At 38.0% G+C, this 19780-nt stretch overlaps 1 protein-coding gene across 5 annotated transcripts in view; it reads right to left on the bottom strand.

Moving 5' to 3' along the window:
• LOC132912642 (uncharacterized) overlaps window positions 1-19780 on the bottom strand; it is a 609022-nt gene that overhangs the window by 116443 nt on the left and 472799 nt on the right. For all 5 annotated transcript variants that reach the window (XM_060970231.1, XM_060970232.1, XM_060970235.1 and 2 more), the window contains one exon: window positions 15203-15506. In XM_060970231.1, coding sequence (XP_060826214.1) covers window positions 15203-15506 — 304 coding nt within the window. The remainder of the gene's footprint in view (window positions 1-15202; window positions 15507-19780) is intronic.

Raw genomic sequence — 19780 nt, 5'->3', positions numbered from 1 at the left:
ATCGTTTGATACGATACCTTCTGTGAAATGGTAGATCAAGAGGTTTTAGGTTGCAGGTTTCACCTATATCTATTTTATAATCCAATCTTCTGCATAATATACATGGGACTGTATATCATACATAGAGGTATTGCACTTATGTCAAATCTATATGAAAGTGTATGAAACGTGTATATATAACGACAGTATAAAATTTATAAAGTTACCCGGATTAATTAATTTTAAGAAAATATGGAAATGTTATTAAAATTCACAAGCTATGGCCTGTTTCATGCGACACAATTACGAGCTTACATCGTCCTTACATCGTCTCTTTCTGCAAAAATTCTGCAAATTCTTTTTCTAAATTCTTATACGCTACTATTTCACAGCGAAAACCAAAAACGATTCGTACGCGATATCTTGGAATTATCTTGGCGGTCTCAAATCCACTATTTTCTTGAAGATACAAGAGGACTCGTTTGCAAACGGAAGTACATGGTGTAGTAGCTGGCGTATTTATCTGCGCGGAGAAACTGGCGCGTGTACACACACGTGTATGAGCACTTTAGATTAAAGCTCTCATCGAGCACTTTGTCCGTTGGGATGCTTCAGGAAACTCGATTAATTCCATGGCTCGAAAGGGATACACGACTTTTGCGGTGCTTCGGCCAAAGATAAAGCCAATGCTAAAGCGAGATTCTGGCTCGCACGCCCGTTTGATTAAAGTCAACCACAAACCCGATTACCTTTTTATATCTATAGATACGGATGAACAAAGCAAAGTCACGAAAACGTCCAAACACTTGTAGAAACCTCTTATGAATATAATATCTTTGTTATACGAAATATTTTTACATCTCATTAGCACGAAGAGTTACGATGCTCGACTATTATGACTATATTGGTATAGTTTGATATCAATCTGAAGATATATATGTATCTAGAAATTATAAGGTATTTAGTGTAAGTAAACCAGTTAATATCTGCCTTACTTATTAGTAAATTTTAATTATCCGCAGACGTCGATATCTAAAAATTAAACGACGATAACGTGATCGAATTTATTATTTTACCTTCTACAAGGATACCTTCTACAAGGAAGAGTAAATTGGAGGAGATAAGAAGTATAGGAGAAATGAACTTCGAAGAAAGAAAGAAAGAAAACCGAGTATAATAGCCAAAATAAGGACAATAATTGTATTGTACTATATTCTTGGTACTTTAAATTCGCTTCTTTTTTTAAATTTCTTCTGTTTCATGTACGTTTGTGATCGTCGAAAATTTACGATAAATTCGCAGCTACGGTCGACAAAGATATTCCTCTGAAATTGGACGATCACAATGACGGGGCACTCGATCGCCTCGATTACAAATCGTTCAAAAGCGCAATCGCGCTCTCCAACAAAATGCAACGCAATAAGTGCATTTCGCTCCGATGATTATTCCCCTAATGATTGAAATCATCCGTATGCAGTGAAACATTTGAAACGCACAATTTCAAGCGTTTTACAACCAGCTACGAACGTTTCATCGTCAAAACGAACAAGTGATCCCTGTACTTATTAAAACCCGCGCTGAACGGCATGTTTTCAAAATTATTTCAATGAGCCACGCTGCGAAACAGCTAAGCTACAAATAATCACGATATCCATCTTAATTTTTGGGTTTATATGAAACAGCAGCTAATTAATTTGACACGAAGAAATTCCAGTTTTAAAGAATTGTACGCAGGTTTAAACAACTTCAATTAACTATTCCTTGAACTCTACTTCTTTAACTTACATATGTTAACCATTGAAATGGAAATAAAGTCATACGCTATGTATTCTTCTCTGTAAAAAAGTCTAATTGATGCTATTTATCATTAAACGATACGTAGAGTGAGATCGTCTTTCCATAACAAATTACTCGTATCAACGTAGTTGCAAGATAACGAGGCTACATTCGGTGTTATAAATGTTCTAGAATATACGTAATATTTTACTACAAAACCAATTTGCCCGTTTTATAGCGTGAAACCTCCATTTTCAAGCTTCACGATATTAAACAGTTGATTAACTAGTTCTAGAAGCTAGAGGAGAAATTTAAACAAGAGGTAGGGAGTAGATAGAAATCGAGGTATTCAGCGTTTAAATCGACTTCTCATCGAGAACGTCGTCGATTCGACCAGACACGGGCTACGTTCATTCGGTTCGTCTCGTCAAAGGGCGTACATAATTTTTTTTCTCTTCTTTCTTTTTTATTCAACGTCGAATTATTCTCCTCCATCGAGAGCCACGGCGGCCGGACGATACCAATTTGCCTGGGAATTTACTTTCCGTCGAACAAAAAGGTTCCCTTTCAGCCGTATCCGACGCGAATAAGAGAATACGGACGTTCCATAAAAATCGTACGTGAACTCCCATGGAATCGATGGACTCCCCCTCGTTCGAGTGGGTACTTCGTTTTAAAAGCTCCGCGGAGCGAAATTAGAACACGTCGAGACCGCCCGGAGAAAGGAAAGAGTGGAACCAGACGAGAAATTTCGTTGCTCGTTCCTGACTGAATCGCCGGTTATTATGTATTTGCATCGTTGGTCCTCGATTTCGTGGCCTACTCGAACTTCGAGCCGAGCGGATTTTCCTTTTTCCCCCGTTCCTGCACTTGTTCGTCGATGATGGTCGGGCACGAGGGTTGCGTTCGAAATCGATCGAATTTGCACCCGATACGTGCGATAATTTCAGATAATTTAGCTAACTGAAGGATATCTGGAAATGCTCGAAGAAAACGCCATAAAAGCGATTCAATCGTTATTATTCAAATTGAGCTCTTCGTGTTCTTTTCACGCGTCCGATGTATCGTTCAATTGTTATGCATCTTAGAATTTCAGCTTTTATCGAGGAAAATCGCGTTCTTTTATAATTCCTATGTTTACAGAAATTGCTATGATACTGTTGTACGTTGAATTTTTATTGAACGAATTTTATAAATAAATTACAATTAATAGATAGAAAGGTACAACGAAATAAATAAACAACAAGAAAGTTACAAATGATTCGAGAATTACCAGACGATATAAATACTGAATTCTCAAAAATGTTAATCCATCTTGATTATGTCATAAACTTGGTCTAACAGCAAACTCTAACACCCCTATTTCGAAAATACCAAACAACGATATCTCTATGAAAATACACGATCGATGAAATTTCATTCGGTTATCCTTTCGCGCTAGGCCAGCCTGTATTAACATAAATTTCCATTGTCACGCGTTATTTACGACTCGATGCCGCTTCTGGCGTTCACGATTTATCCCCGTATCGAGCGAGCCGTTTAATAAATTTCGCTGCGCCGCTCGAACGGGTGCTTGTTCGCCTAAACGCAGCGCGATATCGCCGGAAAGGGAATCGAAACTGTTCTCTTTGATAACGTACTATCTATTTACGGTGGATCCGAGCGACAAAAGGACCATTTTTGCGATATAATTCGCGCAGGAAGTCTGCCTCAGACGCGAATTCCGCCACAATCCACTTTCCAAGCGAAATTTCGCCAGGATGATGATTAACCGTCGACTAATTGACGCGTTATGGAGCAACAGGGAAATTAACCTCTGTTGCGAAATTATAATTTCCAGATCAATTTCGGTATATACTATCCGTTTGTTTGACTTTCGGTTTACGCTTGGAAAATTATTAAAAAGGGAAAATTGCCTTCACGAATTGTGTGCAGTTTAGATTACCTTCTCTTTCTCCTTATTTTACAGGAGGGAACGAAAGAATGAAACTTTTCTTTGTGTGTTCGTGTTATATATAGAAGTGAGAAAATTCAGACGACTTAGTAATTAGGTTATTGGTATTGCTGCGAAGAAATATATAACTACAGGTAAATCGATAATCACAGGTCCGGTATAAATTATTATTCCAGGTATACAAGAAGTAGTATACATAACGGAAATATTTCGAATAATCACAATTAATTTATCCACTTTATTCTTCTAACTTATTCTTCGGTATCGTATGAATACAAAGATCTGTCGTTTCACGCTTATCAACTAAAATGACTAAAAGGTTTCTAGCAATAATTTCAACAACAGATTCGAAGAGTGCTTTCCTACAGCACGATCATCTCCAATATTCAATAACCCCGTTAGCCGTGACAGAAATTCTTCGCCGAAAATATGATTGGCGTACTTTTCGGTCGCATAAAAAAGAGGCACCCGCGTGCTCTGCATAAATTCGACGTCGCCGTCGCCAGGATTCTCCCGATTATTTTTGTCCCGGGGAGCTAATAGAACGCGAATAAAGTTTCCCGTGAAAGTCCCTGGAACAAAATTTCATTTCACAGTCCGTCGTCCAACTCCGGCAAATATTATCGTAAATTTTCAAGCCCCTTGCCGACCTCCATATGTATCACCTGCGCGATTCTCCGTCTTTTTCTCTTCGTCTTCGTCCTCCGTCTCTTTCGCCTACACATCGTGAGAATATTTCTCACCCGTGGACCGATAAATCAATCTAGCCCATTCGACACGTTGGTCATCAATAACTATGGTGCTTAGACTTTTTCTTCCAGGCTTCGACAACGGAATATCGAAAGCATGTTCTGCAAGAGAACAATGCGCTTCTAACCCACCGCTGTACTCTTTTTTCTTTACCTTCCTTTGTGATTTTTCTTCCTTTCCTTCGTTTCAATCCATGACAAAAATCATGTTCTTTCTCTTCCTATTATTTACAATGAGAAAACTCGATACGCCGTACGTTATTGATCGATACATACGATGATTGAACTTGTCAACATCGCGTTATGTGGTTGCGTTTGTAGAATATATTGTAAAATTCAGAGAGAAATTAGCAAGATGTTTAATTTAAGAAAACTTTACGGAAATCTAAAACCTATTTCGCTTATTTTTCATTTTTTTTCTTTACAGATATTTTTTAGGTTGTTGTAATAACATCGTGAAAGTGTCGTTGCGTAGTATCGAACGGCCATGTACAAAGATACGCGCAACGCCGTAAAACTCGCGAACCACCGCCATTTAATGACCCGGAACAACGTTGCAGCCGGTTGCAGCGGCTCGTTTATTTTCCACGACCGAGGGGAACGAAGGAGCTTGGGACGGGAAATCGGCGGCGTTTCCGGTTCTCGTTTTTATGCGGACAGTCGAAGGAGAAGCTGCTTACGGAAATCGAGTCGCGAGATTTACGTTTGGAAACGTAATTATTCGAGGGTTGTTCCGCGTTTATTCCGTATTCTGATTTTTACTACATCAGCATAGCAAATTTTTTCACGCTGAAATTACAGTGGACGAGAGATTGGATAAGTTCTGCAACTTTTTGTCCCTTTCTCATTTTCTTCTCTCTTCTTCCGTAAATATTATTTCGTAAATCTATATAAAAGTGTATCAACTAGGTAAAAAATCTTAGATTCCTTTCCTAAAATGCTCGCATCTAAATACACGAATTCGGTCGATAGAATTTCGTCGTAGTTCGGGCACCAACTAAACTTTCGCTTCAACAAGTAGAATTCCACTATAGGTTAATTTTCCATCGACAGAACTCTTTTGTAAAATAAATCACTCAGAGAAAATCAGTAATTCATAGACTTTGTTCTCGAAAGCAACGAAAATAGCGTACTATCCAAAGCATTCAGATTTGAATTCCTCTTAATAAAGCTCGAACAAATTCAATCCGTATAAGCACACGTGCAACATCGAGAGCAAAGCGACCACGAGGTAACATTGTTAGCGCAACGAAGGAAGCGAAGAGCTTCTCCCAAGCGAACCGTCCGAATTGTCGCTAATCGGATACACTTTCAGGAGGAGAGTCGGCCGATATCGAGCCATTCGCCTCCCTCGCAGCTAACTCCCACGGGAAAGTACGTCAATTTCCGCTCGCGATGGCGATTCGTCGAAATCCCACACGGCGATGCTTAGAAACTGCTGCTCCAGCCGATGCCCGGAAATTTATCCTCTCCCTTCGTTCTTTCCTCTTCGTTTACCTTTCTTTCTCCTATTCTCCACTTTCACGTACAGTTTCGCGAGTCTCTAGATATTATAGATATTTTTAGATACAACACGACCAGCTTCTCCTAGTCGATGAGACTGTTCTCGAGATAGGAGGAAGATAGAGGAAGTATCGAAAAGAGAGGTTTCTGATCGTTGAAATTGAGATAGTATTTTCAACGCTAACGTTATTGTAAATTATTTTTTTCGATAATTGGGTCATTGCTTTCTTCAAGTAATTTCATCCCGCATTAAGACTTGCACTTTCGTTCGAAGAATTCAAATATTGTTTATTTATCGTCGTTATCGCATCTTCGTCGTAAATGTACGAAAGCTGTAAAGCTAAAAATATTCCAAGATTATCTATTTAATATCATAAAATGATAGAAATACAATAATCCTTGCTAATCATATAACAACTTGTTGGGGTTATTAGATGTATGTGAACAAAGGAACGCGTGGATAAATTGTAAGGTAGAAAATATATTTTAAAAACTGAAGTGTAAATACGAAGCGGAATATAATTGAGCTGGTCCAGATCCGCACGCTAGCAATGTTACCCTATCACTGAAAAACCCTGAAGCCATCGTCGCCTGTCTACAGTTTATGGCCTGTCTCCGTCTTTTGTCTATACGCTGTCGATGGCTTCGGTGCTTGAGAAAACTAAAAGACCAGATGTAGAGTTTTCCTAGAAGTGCTGACCACTTCAACGCAAGTAAACTTTCATCTGCTCTACTTTTGTCTGCTCTTTTAAATCCAATTAATCAATTCCGTAGAATTTTTCTCGTCGCAAATAACATTATATCTACAACAATCTCGCCTCAAATACTCAAACCAGTCAAAAACAGCGACCGATTGCTGTAAGCGTATTAAAAGATACCTTCGCTAGATAAAACTCGAATTAACAAGTCGGAAGGATGAGCATCTTCGCGGTGATCGTCTGGAGGTTTCATTAAAATCGGTGAGTCACAGTTCTCGCCGCTTAAAAGTTCGCCTCGCGAAGCGTAGACGATAATTGCAATCGTGCGATGGCTCGTTCCGATTGGGAAAGTAGATAGGGATCAGAGCTGTAGCTCGCGAGCTGCAGGCTATTACGCCGTAATTCCGTTTAAGATGGCGCCATGGAGATACGATATATCCAGGCCAGACGAAACGAAAGCGCGACCGGGCGACAATTTTGCTCCGAGAAATCGAAGGAAATTCGATGACGAGCAACGCGCGAGGATTACGAGGGATTAATCGACGACGACGACGCGACGACACCGGGACGCGATTATGCAGCTCAAAGAAGTCGGACCTCTTCGTCTCGACAACGAAGAACTCATCTCGAACGATCCTTTGTACGGAGAAACTAAATTCTGCGGCCAACAGGGAAATTCTTCTTTTTTCTTCGCGAAGCTCTAATGATTCGTTGATAGCTCTGTCTTGATGTTTTCGTGGCTTGCAACACGGTTCATTGGTTTATTCATTTTATTATTATTCATTGTATTATTCATTTTATTCATTAGTTACAGTTTCATTTATTTTTTTTTTTTTTTGTGGTGATGAGATTTATTCCTTTTTCCATAGTGGTTCTATGGCAGCTCTTGTTTTCATAGTGGTTCTATGGTAACAGATTTAAAATTATGAAACGGAATATTGTAGATACTAGGACACTCGCTGATCCATATAAAATGTAGTAATTGGTAGAAAGTTTAGTTATTCATTGTTCTACGATATCAAGGAATTACCTTTTATATCCTGTTACGTTTTTATATGCCGAGTATATCTGCGGTGTATGTATTTTATGAATTTAGAGATTTAGTATTTAGTATTTTAGTAGTTGAACCGCGTGTTCCATGAATTTCGAAATTTAATTTAGTTTTTACGTTGAAAATGGTTCTCGTATTTGTTGTGAATCGTGTTGTTTCCTGATTAATCTTTTTAGTTACGGTTTTATACGTTAAACCTTTGTGAATACGCTTGTATCATGATTTTTCGGGATTTACTATATCGAAAAGATTTTTTTTTATTCGTCTCCCGTGTACAGTATTTAATTTATAAATTTAGTTATATTTGCGGGTAAAATGCTATAGAAATTGAGAGAAAAAAAGAAAAAAATTTTTCTGTCTGATTTAAAAAGTGTATTCTTTAATTACGTTTCGATGTGTTGACTTTTAGATCCACGTAAGACATTTTTCTTTTAATTAAGCATATGATTTCTTTGTTATATTTGTTTGTTGCACCCTTTGTTATACTTTGTTACGCTCTGTTCTCCTTGGTTTCGTTTAAAAATAATTTAGAACAATTACTCTTGTTTTCATACGAAAGTTAAGTAGATACTGTCGTTTACTAATTAGTGTAATCGGGTTATACCCCCAGTGAAATAAAACAAGAGATTAATTAAAATCATGAATAGTTAATAAAACGAGGACACGTCTCGAAGTACAGTCACTTTTCTGGCACGATCTTCTCATTAGCTCTACTTTATACAATTCCGTATTCATTAATTTTTGACATGAAAAATTCGTTTCGTTAGCGATTGTCTAATGAAAAATACGAATAAAAGATTAACCAGCGAAATGTCAGTTTATTTTCATAATTCAACAAAAGAATTTACCTTTCTACATGGACAATATACATAAAAACGCGTATCGTTAAAAATTCATAAAAAGCTTTCTGCCTTCGAATTACAACAAATTTTATCCTGGTATTCCAATTCATTCAAAAAGTTCACAGTATTTGAAAACTTAATTCTGCGTAACCATAATGCTCACACTCCTCCTCCCTCCTCCTTTAATTATGTATCTACTGTACCAAATCTCCGTCACTAATCTATTCCAAATCAATTAGCCAAAACTATTATAAAACACTCGAACCATAGCGTGTCAGTCGAACCATTCACCGCGAAACTTTATCGAATTTTGTCTCTCGCAAATCCGATTCTCTCCTCTAATTGCTTCGCTTTCCAATACAAAATACAAGCACGGTTAACAAACGTTAACTTGGAGAATTGTGAATTTCACGATTGACTTGCCGGTGATCGTGATATGCTGTCTGCACGATTGAAAGGGTTTGCTGCGTGTGTGGGGGACAGCCACGAGGCCGGAACACGGTCGAACGTAATTTGCAAACTTCGAGACACTCCGATTCCGATTTCGATTGAGATTCTAAAGCCGGCGGGCACAAACAGTCAAGAGGAACCACATGAGCGCGCATCCCATGTGTACCGTTCGTACCGTGGCTCTCGTTCGACCCAGTTTACGATGTCTCCGCGCTAAGAAGATAATTCCGGGCCGGAGCGAGTATGGAACGAACCTCTGAAACGGTAATCACGATCGCAGCGAATCAAGGTCGAGTGGGACTCCGTAGGGAACACGCGTTTACCGTAATTATACAGAGCTGTACGAGCCTGGAAACGAGGGAAACTTTACGCGCTGGGATTTCGGAGGTTCGGTGAAATTTTTGTCATCAGGTGGTCGCTTGAGATACGATTCTCGGTGCTCAGGGAGAAATTTTAGCTTTTTTTGTTCTTTCGAGTTTGTGTTTATTTCTTAGCAATCTGTTCAATTTTCGTATGAAGATATATATGAAAAGAATATTTTGACTATGGTATATTGTGATATATTCGATCGATATTTCTGTTAATCGTCCGAGCATTTCAATTTTTGCATAAAAATGCGCAAAGACAAGATACGAAATGTATTTATTAAAATTACTTTTTTAATTAAACATCAAAGATTATGATAAGCGAGGTACGTATAAATCTTTAAAAATGGAATTGAGGAACAGTAATTCACAATTTGAATTTTCACTGAAACATTTATAATATAACATCAACCAGCTGAAAGACCTACATTATCAATTTTGCAAATCGATAAAGCGCTGTTTTCGATTTCCATTAACGTATTTCATGCTCAAATGGTTTTTAAAATTCACGAAACGCGTATGTTCACCGAGAAATAAATGAAAAACAACAAACGGTTCACAGGTGCACCGTTGTTTCGTTTCATAGAATTCATCTGCAAATTAAGAATACCATCGACTTCCGGCTATAAAGTGCATGCACGCGTTCCTCGTCGTCTATGATTAAGGGCAATTCATGGAATTCGGGCGATTCGCTTGATTCCAACTAATTACTGGCTGAAATTCCATCGGCTGCGTATCCTCTGTTCCATGAGAATGTTTTTCATGGGTCTCGACGCGTTTTATAGCGAACCACGCGCGCTTGGTACTTTCGGTTCGATTTTAATCATATTAAATTCGAAGCTACCGGGAGCTCTTTCAGCTGCCATTAATATTGACAAAGAGTCCCGGAATTTCATATTACACGTTCCTGTTTCCACGAGTGTGCATTCATTCTCCCGTGAATAGCGTTGTCGTTGCTATAAAATTGAACACTGCCGTGCGATATACGTCTATTGTGCATACATCGCATAATGCTCATTAGCTGAGTGCATTAGAGCTCCTAGGCTTAGAGCGTTTCATTGCTTTTTTGTCTCAGGATAAGAATTTGCCGGAAGAAATGCCAATGGAAATGCCTATGGAAACTAGCTATGGTTGAATCGATGATGAAATGTTTCATGTATATCCATATCGAAGATTTTACGATTTTTTACTTCTTATCATAGTATTTTAAATATTCTATCTTGTAAATAGTTTACACCATACAATACCCATTTTATAATAAAAATAACTTGGGAAATTGGAAAGTGAAGATCCATTTCTTCTTAGTAATACTTATGCCAGTTTCTTATCAACTTTGAAATTTTCCTACCCCTTTTTCTCTTCGTTCTCAAATATTCTCCGTTTAATTCAAAGTCAAAGCTCACAAATGTCTTTAGTACTCTAAATCTAATATACGAGACATTCTTTACGTACCTATTGCTATTAATATTTTCAAATTACAAATTAATTACAAATCAATCCGAACAAGAAGTTCAATTACAGATACCGAAAATTTTCAAATCAATAATCATCATCTCTTAAAGGGTATAATATCAAAAATGTTATTTCACCGTTGAGGAAAAAGGTATTTCTATCGATAGAGAAAATTACCGGATTACTAGCGGGTGACCAATACACAGGGACGAGCAACACGAAAGACAATGCCAAACCCGATGCCACGTTGGACCCCTTTCCTTTATGGTTCACCTTGCCCTTTGCCGCTTTTGTCGAGCGTACACGCTTCCGCGAGCAAGAAAGTGATTTTCTGCCGCGATAAACGTGATTTCTAAGACACGCTGCCTTTACCGTGCAATCAGAGGATCGGTTGAACGACCGACAGACGCCTTTTGATGTCGAATCACTGCCAACGTCCCTTCTACTGGCTCATCTTTCCGCCACTCTCGAGTGGATTTCACGCGACGAACCGCTCTTTACATCTGCCTATTGCGTTCACGCGCCATCCTTCTTTCTAAGACCTTCGATTTCCTTGTAAATCGTAGCTATCTCGTGTTGTAGTTGCATTTGAATAAAGAAAGTAGAGTTCCTCGTATTAGCGGATAATTGTGATTTGCCTGATTCCTATTAATAAATAAGAATATGTAACATTATAATATCTGGATCATAATTATAACTAAAAATTTAAGAAACTTTTTCTTGGAAGAATTTTATATTTTATCAGTTATAATATATGTTGCAATGGAATATAATTATCATCTAAAGTTTGAACAGTCATTTTTCATTAACAACGATTAAATTAATTTTAATTAAACGTACACTATCAATTAATCAGAGCAGCTGTAAAAATCTTCCAACAGAAGCGTTGGATTTCTTTTAAACTTTCTAGTATACCTTTACATCTAGAAGCAGTTGATAATCCTATGAGGGTCTTGAGTCGTCGCTGTTAATACGAAATACATTTGTACTAAACAACGCCGAAAAATAATTTTCGTCCCTTTAACGTACAATAACATACACTGGGGAAAATAGTCCCAGCTCGTACTCTCTCGCCGCTATCATAGGGGACTTTTAATAAAGGTACTTCAACGTTTTTACGTTGGTACATTCACGGCGTATAAACTGACCTCTTCTTTGCACTCGTGTCTGGTGTTTAAAGAGATACCTCTGCGCTTCTGGCAGTATTTTTCTACTTTGCATTTCTAGCCAGCATTGTGTCTGAACAAACGAAACGAGCAACGAGCCTTTTGCGAATTTTTAGAGAACTCCAAGCTTTGTGAATAGGTTGAAAATCAAATAAAAATACAAGATAATGTGTTAGATCATTCTTACGGTTGCTTCAGAGAACGATAGAAAATAAACTAGAGCAATATCTTATTATCTTCATTATCCTCTGCAGAATCTACAGGACTAGCCTTATTATTAAAGAATTATTAAAGAAATTAAATTATCCGCATCAAATAAAATTTCTACGGCGCAGCCACCGTTCACCCTGCAGCAAAGATTCACGAAGGCAAAGGCACGTGTCGTCACTGTACAAATCTTTACAATCGAAAACGACGAAGATGAAGAAAGAAAAAGAAGAAGATGATGAAAATACCTCGGTTGAGCGACGCTGGAGCACCTGCCCCACGAGGAACTCGACGATAACCACTCGGGTTACGCGGGTGAAGAAACTCGAGGTCTGTGTAACGTCCGATGAAATATCGTAAATCACGGAACTCGTTGTGTCTGCGAAGTTTTCATAGACGGCCGATTCGACCAGCCCTCTCCGGTAACACCCAGCCACCCCCAGGTTTCACCTCTTTCCGCGTCTCATTCTCATTACGAAGTTCCCGGTCATCAAATTTTATTAGCCCCGCTTCAAGGGTTCGCCTTACTTCTAACTCAATATCGTAGATTTGTAGTCTCGGTTTAACTACCCTCGTTTCTTTCACCTTTCTCTCTTATGCTCGCGCATATACGTTCTCCCTTCGCCTCTTCTCCGTCCTTCTTTTCGCTTGTACTTTCTCGGGCGTCTCAGTGAGAAGGCCAAGATGTAAGCACGGCGAGCTCGAGCTCCAGCGACTTTGAAAGCAGCAATAATTTCGTGCTCCACGGCCGAGAACTAATTTCCACCGGGTCTGAAGGCGGCTCTGGTGGACGGGGGATCAAGCCAGATGAAGAAGGGTGGACTCACCAACGCCTCCTTTCGTCCTTCACCTCTGATTCTCTCCTCTACTTTCTTTTCCTCTTTCGTCTTCCTCTTTTTCGTTTCTTGTAAGTAGTTCGTTTTCTCTCGCGCCCTTTTACCGCCCGACAATGGCCAACCAGCTCCACCTACTGTACCAGGTCGCGAACCGTCGCACCCAGTACGGTTAGCACGAAGCTGCCTGATTCCGCGGAAAAGCGCTACAACGAATGCGACGGCCAAGTCGTGGCATCTCCGCTCGTCGAATTAACCGATGTTCCTTGATCAGGAATGGAAAATTTTACCATTCATGGATCTATCGTGGAATTTATTTACGACGAGCACAATTGAGGAAGTAGAATCTATAGGCAGAGATCTCTTACATTTTGAGTTCATCTGCTGTTTTATAAATGTTCAAAAGAACTTCTTTTTGTTAGTCTGGTTTACAATTTGGAAGTTTCGATAATTGAAAATGTCAGTTTTCCATTAGCACATAATTATTTCTAAAAATCAACTTAATCGCATCATAATAATATAATGCACGCTGCTATGATCCTTATAAAGGACAAAGTTAGTGCAAATCGATTTATCCATAATTTTTAATTAAAGTATGTGCTCCCGAAAATAGATAAATCTTTGAATAACTTTGAAATATTTGCATCATTTACAGGTTATAGGTATAGTAACATTTAATGGCAATTCGATAAATGACGTAAATGTAATTTTTGTTATTTATTTTCACAAAGTACTATTGCACCTAATATCCACTGCTATCGTCGTAGATAGTACTACTGGCGGTGTTTCTACAAACTCCTGCTAGTGTCACGGCTGGCTGATTATGCTAACCAACTCCACTATTAGTAGCGTCCGTCCCTGTGTGCCAGTGTAAACGATGGCTGACTGATACGGCCAGTTTCTACTGCGTTGGTAATCGCCCGCAATATTAACATTCTGTTTGTCTAGGACATCGTATTACTACATTCTTGGTAATTATACGCTCAAGTTGCTTACATCGCATTCTTATTATGAAGCTTAGAATAATATTATTCCTTTCCTATCGAATATTGCAATAAAAACAAAATTTGCTAATATCGTAAAATTACCAGCCGTTCAATTAACATTATCGCGACACTTCTTCGAGATAATTAATCCATACATAATGCAAACACACGATTAACAAAAACGTTGAAATCAAAATAACAATATAAAATATCGCTAAAAAGTTTGAAATATATGTTTCACAAAATTAAAGAGAGTTTTAACGAATCAATTCGAAGAAAAGAACAATTCCAATATTTCCAGCCATTCCATCACGTGTATCATTAATTCTCCATTGAAAGCTAAGTGCCTTATAACACGTGCAAACAACAGAAACCATTTCGTACGTTTCTCCGTCGACCTTATAGTTTTCCAATAATTACACTTAGCAATAGATGGAGGAAGAAACGTGACAACAAATGTCGAACGACGTTATTAAAGAATTTTTCGCAACGACTATAATCCCTAATCTGTCTCTGAACTGATCTAATTCCTTGAATCCAGTTATCGGAGTCACTGTACCGAGCCGGACAAATTGAAGCTCGTGAATGACGTATAAAAATTAATGAGGGTGCAGTTAGAGGTCGCGTAACATCGCTCGACGATCAGGCAGATCAACGTAATCCTCTTATGTCGCTGGATCTTCAGATCCACGTTGACCGGACTCATCCAAGAGAGCCGCTATTCCCTAAGCCTTTAAACCTATCTCAGACGAACCAATATCGGACCAATTTCAAGAAAACGGTGTCACGATATACATATATCTATGTATACATATATACAGACGCGTAGGCAAGCTTTTGAACTATATCAGTAAACGGAATGATAGATGGAAAAGATACTTTCGAGGGAAGATTTCGTTTTCTTTTTGTTTCTTTGACATCATAACTGAGCTCGTTTCTATAATTGAACAAATATTATGAACGAGGTTTCATCAACTACAAATTATAAATTATCAACTTATTAAATATATCTCGTAGAACAAGCTTGATTAAAAATGGATGAAATTTTAACTTTTTAGATATATGACAATTGCAACTGAATTATAAAAACATGTACTTTAATATACAGATTCGAGCAATGTTTAATATATTTTTTGTTATTTCCACTGTGTTGTTTCAGCTAAGTAAAATGTGAAATATATGCAAACTTACCTTTTGCTGTTGCGCCTGTGTAGGTTCTGTGGCGAGCAGTTGCTTCAAGGCCGGATGTCCGTGTCCACTCGGTGTCGACGTTGCACCTGGTGTGCTGGGCGTACTGGGATTGCTCCCTGGAGTGTTTGGTGTATGCGGGCTCGTAGTTGGACTGCTAGGACTCACGCTTTCATTCACCTTGCTACCGGCATGATGATTCTCCGTATGCCTCCTCAGACTCCTCGCGTCGCAATACGATTTGCCACATCCTTCCGCCTTGCATTCGTATGGCTTCTTGTTTCGATGTGTTAGCATATGCCCGTTCCTGCAAAATAATATTTAGAATAAGAATTATTTTAAAGTTCGAAGAATTCTCATAGTAAATTTTTATAACAACAGAAAGAAACTCTTTTTGTAATATTTGTTCTACGATTTGGAAAATGATAAATCTTTAGCGAAATTCTTTGAGACCGTTTCTCAATATAATAATACGTATCAATAAGTATCTCTGTCCTAATTAACAATACCAACAATACGTAACTGAACACAGTAGTAAAAGATTTATACACAGTCGGTGATATTATCCATAAACCCACATTCTACAAGAAACGTGGGATTCTTGTCACGTTTCATCGAGATCAGACCAACACTCTGCCAAAGCATTCATAATCCACCACCGATATACAAGAAACATCCAAGAAAACTCGATCATCTGGCGCCCCAATCGTGCGTAGAAAATTATGTCAGTCCAATTAAGTCCTTATCTATATGGAGGATCACTGAACTCCGGAAATCCTGTACGAGTTACACAGCGATCTTGGCATCGAGTTATCTGCGAGACAGATCTAAGCTTACCTCCGACGTGACAATCTTACGACCGTTTCTCTGTGCTAAAGACCGATCTCTACAGGCTATTTATCTGATAACCATAGCGTGGAACGCCATCGATAATGCTAAACGTACCGAATGGGCAATGCTATGAGATCTTTCAATGAATATACCGACTGATTATTATCATGTTGATAATATTCGAATACGTAATACAGAGCGACGGGCTAATCGTAGTACAACTGGACAGAGGGTGGTAGAAAGAGGGTGGTTCTATGTGAAAGCATAAGTCGAAGATATGGAATAAAATTTGTTCATATGACGTGTCGTTTCTGAAAAAATGGACTTTGAAAATTTGTAGTATACCTTAATGTATGTAATTATATATCTGATGTGATATATACACGCGCATGGGAAATTTTCAAATTTATTTTCCTCGCAAATGAAACATTTTACGAAAGAATCATGTTCCATATTTTTGGGAGAAGTGAAGTTTTTGGGAGAACGACCTCATCTACTAGAAACTATCTGAAGAGTAAACAAATTCTGCTACTTTATTCATCAAACACTTTAACACTATTTGTTGAGGTTATTAGATGTGTGTTAACAAAGGAACGCGTGGATAAATTGTAAGGTAGAAAATATATTTTAATGTTGAAGCGTAAACACAAGTCGGAATATAATTCGAGCTGGTTTAGATCCGCACGCTAGCAGTGCCACCCTATGACTGAAAGCCCTGAAGCCATTGTCGCCTATCTACAGTTTATGGCCTGCCTTCGTCCTAGTCTTTTGTCTATACGCTGTCGATGGCTTCAGCGCTTGAGAAAACTAAAGGATCAGATGTAGAGTTTTCTTAGATGTTGCAACCACTTCAACACTATTAATACTTCATTACACAAGTTTTAGTTGCTTACTAGTTTAGCATTTTAAATCATTTTCATTTTTACTATAAACCATATCCTTATAGTCCCTGTTAACCTAGAAAAAAAAAAAAAAAAAACAAAACGAGAAGAGTGCGATGAAAGACGGAGAAAGTGCAACAAGTTGGCCATGTGGCAGACGAATAAAGGGCATCTTTACTACCCCCATGAATCGTCTGATACGTTCATCTCCCATGATAGTTGGCCCTATAATTGCATTAATCCAGCAACGAGGTACACGGTGGAAACGACGTCGTTAAACGCCATTGTCTAGTCGTAACTATAATCTAGAGATTGGAGATTTAACGCGGATAAAACAGCCAGTAAGTACGAGGGTAAATCGTCGATCTGTATCACTGGTGGCGCTATGCTTGTTCTCGTTGTCGCCATCGATACGAACCACTATGCTGGATCCGATTTCTCTGGACAAATATTTGCTTGGAATATCAATCGCGACGACCGAGCCGAGAGGGAAACGGCTCTAACGGAGTATTTTTCAGATTACTCGATTAATTTGCACCGTCGCGTCGTTGCGTGGAGAACGTAAACGAAAACGATTTCGAAGTAAACGACAATCAGATATCTCGTCTCGCTAAGAGACTATTTTAGGAATTTATTTAACCGTTAATGTTGACTTTTAAAATCACGAACGAAGTAACATTTTCATTCGGCGGTGCTTTCTACGGTTCAATCTGTGAAAGTACCATCTTTCCTTTTTTGTCGTTTATGGAATCTTCTCGACGTTAAATATCAAAGGTTTTAATTAGTAAATTAGTAAAGGAGCACGGAGATGGGCAAAGTTCTTTTAAATATTGTTTGCTGTTTAAGGAGATCGTTGAGCTCGTTGAAAAAAATGTTACCTTTAACCTTTCGCCTACGCGTCAACCTTTAATTTTTTAAGAGTGAACCACTTGCTTCTTCTGTTAAGAGTAAAAGCAAGAATACTTAGCTTTATAAATAAAAAGTAAAGCGCGCACCTCAATTAGGAATTGTATAGAAGTATGCAACGTGAGAAATATTTATATTATTCTCGGTTCTCGTGGCAATTGGAAGGAACAATAAATTTTAAACAGATTTTTCGTTTGTCAGAAACATCCTACGTACGAATCTTATTTTATAATCTTTCTTATTTTCCAATGCAACGCTTTGTTTTATCAGGTTCCACGTTTCATTTTCATAGCTATCAAATTTTTCTAATCATACGAAAATACTACCAAATGATACGAAACTTAATATACTTGGACTTAATTAATTACTATATAAATGTTATAATAATACACAAATACTTTTTATAATCTCTGTATATAACACACATCATACGGTATACTCGTATACATACAATTTTCCTATAGTAAGCAATCAAATACTTTTCTGAGTCACGGTGTATGTAACAGAAGGTTCATCGAACGAATCTATCCATTTCAATGTATTCCAACTAGCTATTCTCATGTCGCAACCCTTTCTCCCTTCTTGTGAAACTTTAATGAGCCCTGGAACATCGGCCACGTCTCGTATCTTTCGACACAGAGAGGATTCTCTTGTGGATCGCGCTAAGAAGTGGCCAGAGCATAGCACGGATGACATCGTTTCCAATAAATTTTCCAACAGTCCACCGAGGCCATTCTCTCTCTCTCTATTGGTGCAAGTTTTATAGTCCATCGATATACGAACGAGGTCTCTTAAATTCTATCGCAGAATGAACTTCCAACTGGGCAGGGTTTAATTTGTAAAAGCTAATTCGTTCAACTTTAACGTATTTCCTTTCTGATCCGCACACAGTTCACGCACACGCACACACACGTTGAATCCCGTGGGAATCTGCATCCATCCGGGAATCGATCGACCTATTCTTGCGACTATTCGTTGTTAAGTGGTGAAAGAGAAAAGCAAATAGCTATTTGCAAAGATATTGGAAGAGTAAGAGACGGGGTGAATAAACAGTGGAGTAATTTATTTCGTAATTTTCTCATTCACTTTGATATATAGTGCAACGGAAAGTGTAATCTGAATAATTAGATTTTGTAATTTATGGAGTGATTAATTTTGTTTGATACTTCATTTGTCTGTGTAGATCAATCGTTAAAGTTGTAGCAAGATTTTGATTCACGTTTCAGATATACAGCAAATACACTAAAACTTCAAGATATTAATAAAATTAATCTATCTGAATTATAATTTAATTTTCAATAAATCTTGAATTTACTCAACGAATAGTATACTTACTGAGAGCTTTTGATGTTTGTTGAAATTTTGTAAAAAGAAATTATGATTTTTCTTTGCGTAGTTAATTTTTGCAGATAATTAATAGTTTAAGAAATCGCTGATATTTCTTACGATTTACTACGTACATATTATCATTTTGCTTCAAAAACCATTAGGAAGACCACGAACTAACATTGATTAATTTTTCGTTGATTCGAAATAAACTTAGATTTGGCCGTGAAGAAGATAAGAGCGTGAAAGATGGAAGATGTATACTTCCATAATTTCTTTCGTTCTAGTTCCTTTTTCACGGCGAAACGTTTTTAGCTCGACGAGGGGAAAGGAAAATGTACGAACAAAGACCGTATTGAAGACGTCGAAGCAGGAAAGGAAAGCTTCGTTGTTGAAGGAGAAACAAAAGAACGAGAGTTCTGCGGATCCTTTTTTTTTCCTTTAATGACGATGTACCCTTTAAAGAACCACGTTGAAACTATATTTCTAAAGTAGAATCGATCGCCATATCAATTTTTAAGGCTAATGATGCCCCTGGATAATTAGCGCAAATCTCAAAAGCAAAATATTCGATTCTTTAAAATTGAAATAGAAAAGCGGACGTTCATCGTCTCTTTTATTTTAAGTTCCATAAAAA

Source organism: Bombus pascuorum, chromosome 12, assembly GCF_905332965.1.
Source record: "Bombus pascuorum chromosome 12, iyBomPasc1.1, whole genome shotgun sequence".
NCBI classification, from domain to species: domain Eukaryota; kingdom Metazoa; phylum Arthropoda; class Insecta; order Hymenoptera; family Apidae; genus Bombus; species Bombus pascuorum.
This window is presented reverse-complemented; position numbering and strand designations above follow the sequence as displayed.